Raw genomic sequence first — 8,900 nt, 5'->3', positions numbered from 1 at the left:
AATGTTGGCATAATTATTGCCTCATACCAAACAGATGATGTCAAAGTCTTGATACAGAGATGTACAGTGTCCAGTATGACATGCAGTGTATTTCTCTCTCCACCATCTCTTTTCAGTTGAATGTGATCCTAACCCTTGCCTCAACGGTGGTCGTTGCGACTCTGCTACCGGTAGTGGCTTTACATGCACTTGCCCTGAACCTTACTCCGGCAAAACGTGTCAGAAAGGTACGAGATCCCAACATTGTTTAAACGTTCTTCTTCTGACAGAATAATGTTTTGCTCCTCCTCCTTGTATCTCCATGGATGGTTGTGAGAGTCAACAAGTTTTTAACACTAGAACAGCCATGCCTTTTTTACCGCCTCTGGGGTCAAATGACCCCCTCTTTACAATGCTCAAGCTTCTATTTACACACAACAACCACTAGTTGGCCGCTTGTAAATTAGCCTGCTTCCTACACAGAAAAACTGCAAAATAACCTCCTACTAGCTTATCCTGATATGATTTTGAATATGTAATGATACTGGGTGGTAGAAAAAAGTCATGAAAGGAGGGTCCTGAAATTTGATCGAGTGCAAAGATATAACATGTTTCTTTACTCACAGGGGTGTTCTAGTGCTAACTGACTATTATTTGTGGGTTTCAGTGAAAAACGTCTGCAAGGACGCTCCGTGTGGCCGCGGCGAGTGTCTCCTCACGACCACAGCGCCGTTCTACGAGTGCAAGTGCAAGGCTCCGTACCGGCCCCCGAAATGCAAAAGATGTGAGTGTGTGCACGCTTAGATATGACACAACTGACACACATTACAATCAGAGGTTCACAGACCGCAACCTAACTGTACAACTAAATGCTTTTAGGGGATATTTAATGAGAAGATTTCGAACAGGAATGTTATTGTAGTAGATTTGATTTAGAAGTATGATGGATCTCGGTGGAGGTCGGTTATCTGATGTGGTGGATCCAAGTTGGGGGGGGGGGGCGGGGGCGACTGGGGGTATCAAGAGGGCGTCTGCTATGTACACCGTGGAACTGCAAGACAGCAGGACTCCCATGGAGGTCGGGTACTGAAGGTTTGTGAGCTGAGGGTCGACCGAGCTTGTTTTGAGTCCTGAAGGGTATTAGGCTTGTGATGATCGATGGTCACCTAGGAGCTGGACGGCATTCCAATGATGTAAAGCGGTACAGGTAGCAACCGTTCCGGAATGAATGGCAGGATGTATTGATCTTCAATTCCGGAACAGAATTAAATGACACTAATTACATTAGAACACGGCAGCGATGTAGGTAGAACTTGGAACTGTGACCCCCCCGGCCCGTGTCATCGATGAAGAGGGAATCTGGAGGTGTGAAGCATTCTGGGAAGATCAGAGGTGGATGTAACTGGTCCAGAGGTTCTCAGGAGTCAAACCTCCGACTGAGGTAAAGGAAGATCAGAGCCCAGTAAACAAAGAGTCCAAAAGACGTCCTCAGGGAAGCCGGAATGTGGGTTCAGATGACGTCTCCCAAGGATGTCCAGATGACGTCTTTAAGACGATTCTGTAGTGCATAAGACGTACTAAAGACGTCATCTGGACGTCCTAGAAAGACGTCATCTGAACCCACATTCCGGATTCCCTGAGAACGTCTTTTGGACTCTTTGTTTACTGGGAGGGGAGTGACCTAGCTGGTGGACCTCGCTGCATTTGAAGGTGAACGGGGCATGTGGGGTGAGGTCAGCTAGACTGGGGTGCCTAGCTGAGTCTGAAGGTAAGGGATGTGGCTGTGGAGGCTAAGCGTCTGAAGGGGACAAGAGAAAGGTGGTTCTTCGGTCGTGTCGACGGATGGGGAAGATGACCCATAGTTGCATGTGGATGCAGAGGAGATGTTAGAGGTGGCAGTCATGTTCACCAGTGTCCGGCATTAGAGCCCCCCCCCCCAAAAAAAAGGAGCCTTGGTAGAAGAGACGATACCTGACCTCAGGTCTGCTGCCGTGATGGGCGCGTTATCGAGGAGAAGCCAGAAGCGCAGAGGGGCACACAGTGAAGATGCATCTGGAAGCCAGGGCTTTTGGCCTTAGGAAAGCCTGAGCAGAGGGTGAAGCCAGTGGGCCTAAACAGTGGCAGAAACAGTGAAATCGGATTCACCCAGTAAACAAAGAGTCCAAAAGACGTCCTCAGGGAAGCCATGACGTCTTTCTAGGACGTCCAGCTGACGTCTTTAGGATGTCTTAAGACGATTCGGGAGTCCATAAGACGTCCTAAAGACGTCATCATCATCATTCGGCTTCCCTGAGGACGTCTTTTGGACTCTTTGTTTACTGGGCAGTGGGTTCCGTCGGCGACAGAAAAGTCCCAGAGGGACGTCAGTTGTTGTTCGTAGGTGATCCATTCCGAAGAAGGAGCAGAGCGAGGGGGGCTAAAGAGTGAGGTGGGCATCAGGATCTGGCTAGCTTACAACAATTCAAGGTAGCTGGCTAGTGGCTACATAGCCGCGGTACCGTAGCGAACGGTGGTATGGAGACTAGTCAAAGGTCATTTTTTAGGAGTGGAGCTGAGGTTAGTCGGGGTGCGTTCTCCTGAACTTCAGTTTATTTAACTCTGCTAATGGTAAGGTCCAGTTCTTCAAGGGGAGCCATGTAGGAGTACATGTTTTACTGTGTCTCTTGTGTTTTCTTTAATTACAAGATACCAGATCGTTCATTTACTGTGTTTCTGTGTCGTTTATGATGTGCTGTTGAAGAGTGTGTGGGTGGTTTGTGTGTCCAGCGTCTGCCTGCAGACCCAGCCCCTGTCTGAACGGAGGCTCCTGTATCAAGGGCAGCACCCGGGCCAGCTTCCAGTGTGCCTGCCCAAATGGGTTCAGTGGGAAGTTCTGCCAAGTCGGTAAATACACTCAAAACAACCTTTGGAACAGAACCCAAACAAGGTTTCTCAATGCTCTGATTATGTAACGAGAAAGGAAATGTTTGCCGTTTTTTTTCCCCTCAAACAATTTCTTCCTATTACTATTAAATCCATAATTAGAAATGTAAAATGACATTTAAATGACATAGATATTACCTAAGAATTACATCTCTGATACTTGGGAATTCATCGTAACAAAATTACTATGTACTGTAGACACGTAGTAACAATGTAAAGTAAATACCAAATCTATCATTGATAATAGGACTGTAGAATAAAGCATTACCAAATGGCATGTGTTAACGTACTGTATCTCATAATGTCATATCCAATTCAACCTTCGAAAAGGGTTGGGTTTAATCCATTCCAATTTATTCTGTACCAGTAAAAAAAAAAAAAGAAAGAAACATTTATTTTCGAATTGCGAAATAATTAATTAATAAAATGTGACACGGTCTGTGTTTAAATACATTTCAGCATTATTGAAAATCAATGACACTCGCAACTCAACTAACACAGCTTGTTTTGTGGGCCCGCTAACAATGTAAAGTAGTGTTATAGTTAACTAGGTAGCAGAGGGATTACTCACCGATTCCATTGCATCGCAGTAATTTGGCTTGACTAGCGAGTGTCAACAACGTTGAAATGTATTTCCGTGTTTCAAAATAAAAGGCGAACATTTTGATTGGTTGCCGACTTGTTCCCCGTTTCACCAGACCTTGTCACAATTATACTTTTTTGTATTCTTGAACAGAAATGTCAATTTACCTCATGAATTGACAGAACTGAGATGGCACTGGCCAAAATCGTCATTCCAGATTTGTGTTGTCCATGTCTCTAGACTCTAATGACTGTCTGTTGTCCATGTCTCTAGACTCTAATGACTGTCTGTTGTCCATGTCTCTAGACTCTAATGACTGTCTGTTGTCCATGTCTCTAGACTCGAATGACTGTCTGTTGTCCATGTCTCTAGACTCTAATGACTGTCTGTTGTCCATGTCTCTAGACTCTAATGACTGTCTGTTGTCCATGTCTCTAGACTCTAATGACTGTCTGTTGTCCATGTCTCTAGACACTAATGACTGTTATAAGACGGATGGACAGGACTACCGTGGTACGGCGAGTGAGACAGAGGGGGGGGACGAGTGTCTGGACTGGAACGCCTATTACATTGTGGAGCAGGGGGCAGATCCCTTTAAAGAGTATGCAGGCTTTGATGGTCTTGGACCACACAACGAATGCAGGTGGGACCACTGTGTGTGTGTGTGTGTGTGTGTTTGTGACAAAAAACAAGTACCGGTAATATTTCTCACTGCTGGTTCACTATATTCTTACAAATACTGCGCCCCTCTCCCCATCAGAAACCCAGATGGAGATGTCAAACCCTGGTGCTTTGTCAAACGTGATGGCAAACTGAACTGGGACTACTGCAAAGTCAAGAAGTGCTCAGGTAGACACACACACGCACGCACACGCACACACACACACACACACACACACACACACACACACACACACACACACACATTTGAAATGCTTTATTTATGTCCACATAAATGTACAACATCTAAAGGACATAAAGGATATGGATATTTGACAATATATGGATGTTTGACATTTTGACATTATTTTGACATTATTTTGACATTATAAAACAGTCAGTTACAATAGTGCACACACACGCAGACGCACACATGCACATGCACACACACACACACACACACACACACACACACCCACACCCATCCCCACCCACACATTACACCTAAACACTCTCTCACTCTCTGCTCTCCCTCCAGCCCAGCCAGCTCCCACTCCATCCAAACCTGAGCCCCCCGGCACCACTGAGTTCTCCGAGTGTGGGAAGCCCCAGCCGGGCCGCGCTGCCAGGATCTTCGGGGGGGGGAAGTCCCTCCCTGGCGCCCACCCCTGGCAGGTCTCCCTGCAGGCCAGGCCCAGCCGGTCGGCCGGTCCGTACTACCACATGTGTGGAGGCATCCTGATCAAGCCTTGCTGGGTGCTCACCGCTGGCCACTGCATGTAAGCTGGTAACATTTTATCTGTTTTGGTAGATGGACTGCAGTTATATCTGCCGCCTTTATCCAAAGCGCTTTACAACGGCCTCTCATTCACCCATTCACACACATATTCACACACCGATGGCGGACAAGCTGCCATGCAAGGCGCCGGCCCGCTCACTGAGAGCAATTTGGGGTTCAGTGTCTTGCCCAAGGACACTTCGACACTGACATTGTGTGTTGGGGTGTTGTGTTTTACAGCCGAAAGGGCTTCGATATGCAGGTGATCGTTGGAGGAGTGAACCTAGACAAGGATGAGGAGTATGACCAGACCATTGACGTGGAGAAAGCCATCATCCATGAGGGTTACAGGGAAACACCCCAAGCTGTGTACAATGACGTCGGTCAGTCACATGGTTACACACACACACACACACACAAACAGCTGGAATTGTATATGCAAATAGCATTATTAGTAGTAGTAGTTGTAGTAGTAGTAGTAGTATTAGTGTTATTATAAGTATTATTAGTATTATTAGTATTATTTATTGAAATTAGTTACCCAACTGGAGTTACACATTTGTGTATGCAAGCCTACCTTATGCCACCATCCAAAGTGAGTGCATTATCTTTTACGTATATATAATATTGTTCCAGTGGGAACCGAATCCACAACCTACCGTTAGCATTAGCTACGTGTAGCCTAGCGCCAGGCTCTATCAACTGAGCCACACACAGGTCGGTCCACTGAGTCGAGTCATCGGCAAATATACTGTACCAGTCAAAAGTTTTTGACTGGTACTCTACATACTGTCTGTACAAGTGGAAAAATCTGGTTGTCTCTTGTGCTCTCTCTGTCCTGTGTAGCACTACTCAAGCTGAAGCACTGCGCCAAGGAGACGCGCTACGTCAAGACGGCCTGTCTGCCCACCCAGAGCTTCCCCGACGGCACCGAGTGTGTCATCTCAGGATGGGGCGCCACGGAGACAGGTGTGGAATATTCATCTCCAACTATGAGCCTCCAAAGCCCTGGTCCAATCATTGCTATACATTGTATATATATAGATACTACCAGCACTCGAGTTGAGGGGGGATGAGGGGGGATGGCATCCCCCCTGAAATAAAAACGGTCAAAATCATCCCCCTTCTAAAACTGCCATCCCCTTTTCCATCCCTTACGTCATTTCATCAATGAACGTGGTATTACTGCTATTTCAACATTTAGTTTTGCGCATATTTACTAAAACACTGTGGGCGAGGGGGCACGCACACATGCAATGATATTTTTGACTGAAGTCACTGACGCTGTGGGGATGCTAAAATTGTCCCCATATGATCAAATCCACCATCCCCCCTGATTTTCTTTTACAACCTGAGTACTGGATACTACTAACTAACTAACTACCAACCGCCAGGTGGATTTCCTATGAGAGACTGGATTGTCACAGAGAGGCCAGAAAATGTCGTTAACGGGCTCTACCATAGCGACTGTTGCTAAGGTAGAGCCACATTTCTGTTAGAGTTTTTTTTTTTACTGAGCTGCGTCAGATTCACTTTCCAACCGACACACGTGCCTGGGGTTTATGATTCTGCCACGACTCGTGGTCACGTGACGAGATAACGGACGAAAATATGACTAATGTCCTGGATGGAACTAGCCTAAAGGCTAAACTAGCCTAAACTAGCCTACCAACACACTTTATGTCTAGTTTATTTGACTCTCTTCCTATGTCTATCTCTCCCTGACCCCCGTCTCTCTCTCTCTCTCTCTCTCTCTCTCTCTCTCTCTCTCTCTCTCTCTCTCTCTCTCTCTCTCTCTCTCTCTCTCTCTCTCTCTCTCTCTCTCTCTCTCTCTCTCTCTCTCTCTTTCACACAGATAAGAGAGGTACCAGTCAGCTATTGGACGCAAAGGTTCGTCTGATCTCCCTGGCCCGCTGTAAGGCTGAAAATGTCTACGGGGACATACTGGACAACACCATGTTCTGCGCCGGTCTAATGAAGGGAGGGGTGGACTCCTGCCAGGTGCGTGTCAGTGTGTTAGTGTGAGTGTGTGTGTGTGTCAGAAACAGAAGCAGAGGGGCGCTTAGGGGGCGTAGCGGACTAAGCGTTGACCACATAACCACAGGGTTCCCGGTTCGATTCCGGCCGCGGACATATCCTGCATGTCATCCCTTCTCTCTCTCTCTCTCTCGCCCATCCTTCCTGTCATATCTCTACTATTTCTATCACAATAAAAAGAAAAATACGAGTGGGACTGCCCCACTCAGAAAAAATGGGCAGAATTCTGGTGGAGGTGATGTTCTCTCCGGCCCACCTGAGGTCCTGTGAAATGATTGTCCCTCAGGAATCTGAATGACCCCACAGTGCTAACTGGGGAGTCACACATGATAAAGGGGGATAGTTGGGGGCTGGGCTCCTGCTGAAGTCTGCTGCCATCTCTACAGTTTTTAGAGTGTTCAGCTCCAGGTTGTTCTGGCTGCACCAGGAAGCCAGGCGGCTCTCGACTTCCTGTCTGTAGGCAAACTCATCACCGTTGGAGATGAACCCAATGAGCGTTTGTGTTGTGGTGAAGCTGTGGCTCGAGGTGCAGCTGCTGGTGTAGAAAGAGAAGAGTAGAGGAGAAAGTAGACAGCCTTGTGCTGATGGTCCGTGGCTCCGAGACAAGCTTGTGTGTCTGTGTGTGTGTTGGTAATTGCTTTGTGTGAGTGGTGAACCTAACTTGCCCTTGTCACCATTAATATTCTTCTATTGCTAATCATTGAAAGATCCATCTGTATGCTCCCTATGTTTTGTTCTAATTTAGATTTCTTTGTTTTAGTTTTGTCTGTTTTGCTATTTTGCTTGTCATGTCTTGTGTGGTTCATCGGTCCTGTTGTTACTGTAGTTTTTGTTTATTTTTTTTTTTTTTTTTTTTTTTCTCCTCATGTTGTTAAATGTGTTGTCTAATTGTCTTGTTATTTTATTGTTGTCGCAAAGGACCCCCTCGAAAACGAGATAGCATATCTCAAGGGGCTATTCCTAATAAAGCAATTTCTTATATACGTATATCTGTGTTTTCAGGGGGATTCTGGCGGCCCTCTGGTGTGTGAGCAGAACGGCATCAACTACATCAGTGGCGTGGTGAGCTGGGGCCATGGCTGTGGCCTGAAGAACAAGCCTGGTGTCTACGCCAACGTCAAACTGTTCGTCGACTGGATCAACGCCAACACAAAGTCATAGAATGGGATAGCATGATACGCTATATCTTTAAATCGTGTGTATCTGTGTAACAGTGCACTAGACTCGACGATAAAACAGTCTTAAAGCTCGACCAGACGATAATCACCAAATGTGCCTACAAGGCATCAACCACCTGCTGTGAACAAAATGTGTTTGTTCGGATAAAGATGAATAATTAAACTCCTTAAAGTCCATTGTTTTCACTGGTGCTGTTGTGGAGGTATTGCTAGATGAATTATGACTTACACAACTCCAAGTGGCACTGCAGACGAGTGGGATGTGGTATGTATCAATATCAAATTAACGGTTAAGGTTAATTGTGTCATTGTTTTATTATCACAAGTGTCATTCTTCAAACAGCCACCAGGCTGCGCCCTTGTAGAGTCAAGGTTATTGTGATGGTGTTGGACCTTGTGGTCGTGCTGGTTCTCAGGTGGGATGTAACTGACTGTATCTGCATACTAGAGAATATCATATTAATCAATTTCGGAAGAACCCAAATTTTAGGGCACCAAACTCTTAAAGGTGAAACAAACAAACAATCTACATTCCTTATTGTTTTTCCTGTCTAATATATGATCAGGATTTCAAAAGCCCCTTTTTTGCTCGCTAGTGCCACGGTGGACGTTTCTGGCAGAGTGTACCTTTACACACAAAATAAACGTAGTGACTGTTCAATTAAAACATCTAGCAGTGGTTTCTGCATGCAGTAGTCATACAACAAAATTCAAACAACAAACAGAAGCCTTGTGAACTGATGGTTCTCTGAGCCTAATGGCC

At 46.0% G+C, this 8,900-nt stretch overlaps 1 protein-coding gene across 1 annotated transcript in view; it reads left to right on the top strand.

The window, feature by feature from the left end:
• The window catches only part of LOC308167568 (hyaluronan-binding protein 2-like), a 10,923-nt gene extending 2,604 nt beyond the window's left edge, over positions 1-8,319 (top strand). The window contains exons 4-13 of the mRNA XM_080541985.1: positions 117-227; positions 647-763; positions 2,746-2,862; positions 3,956-4,127; positions 4,245-4,333; positions 4,683-4,923; positions 5,163-5,305; positions 5,769-5,891; positions 6,778-6,923; positions 7,962-8,319. Of these exons, the coding sequence (XP_080398111.1) occupies positions 117-227; positions 647-763; positions 2,746-2,862; positions 3,956-4,127; positions 4,245-4,333; positions 4,683-4,923; positions 5,163-5,305; positions 5,769-5,891; positions 6,778-6,923; positions 7,962-8,120 (1,418 nt within the window). The 3' untranslated portion in view covers positions 8,121-8,319. The remainder of the gene's footprint in view (positions 1-116; positions 228-646; positions 764-2,745; positions 2,863-3,955; positions 4,128-4,244; positions 4,334-4,682; positions 4,924-5,162; positions 5,306-5,768; positions 5,892-6,777; positions 6,924-7,961) is intronic.
• Positions 8,320-8,900: the final 581 nt, after the last annotated feature.

Source organism: Nansenia antarctica (genome assembly GCF_963989245.1).
Source record: "Nansenia antarctica genome assembly, chromosome: 11".
NCBI classification, from domain to species: domain Eukaryota; kingdom Metazoa; phylum Chordata; class Actinopteri; order Argentiniformes; family Microstomatidae; genus Nansenia; species Nansenia antarctica.
Note: the sequence above shows the minus strand (reverse complement) of the source record. Positions and strands in the feature narration are given on the sequence as shown.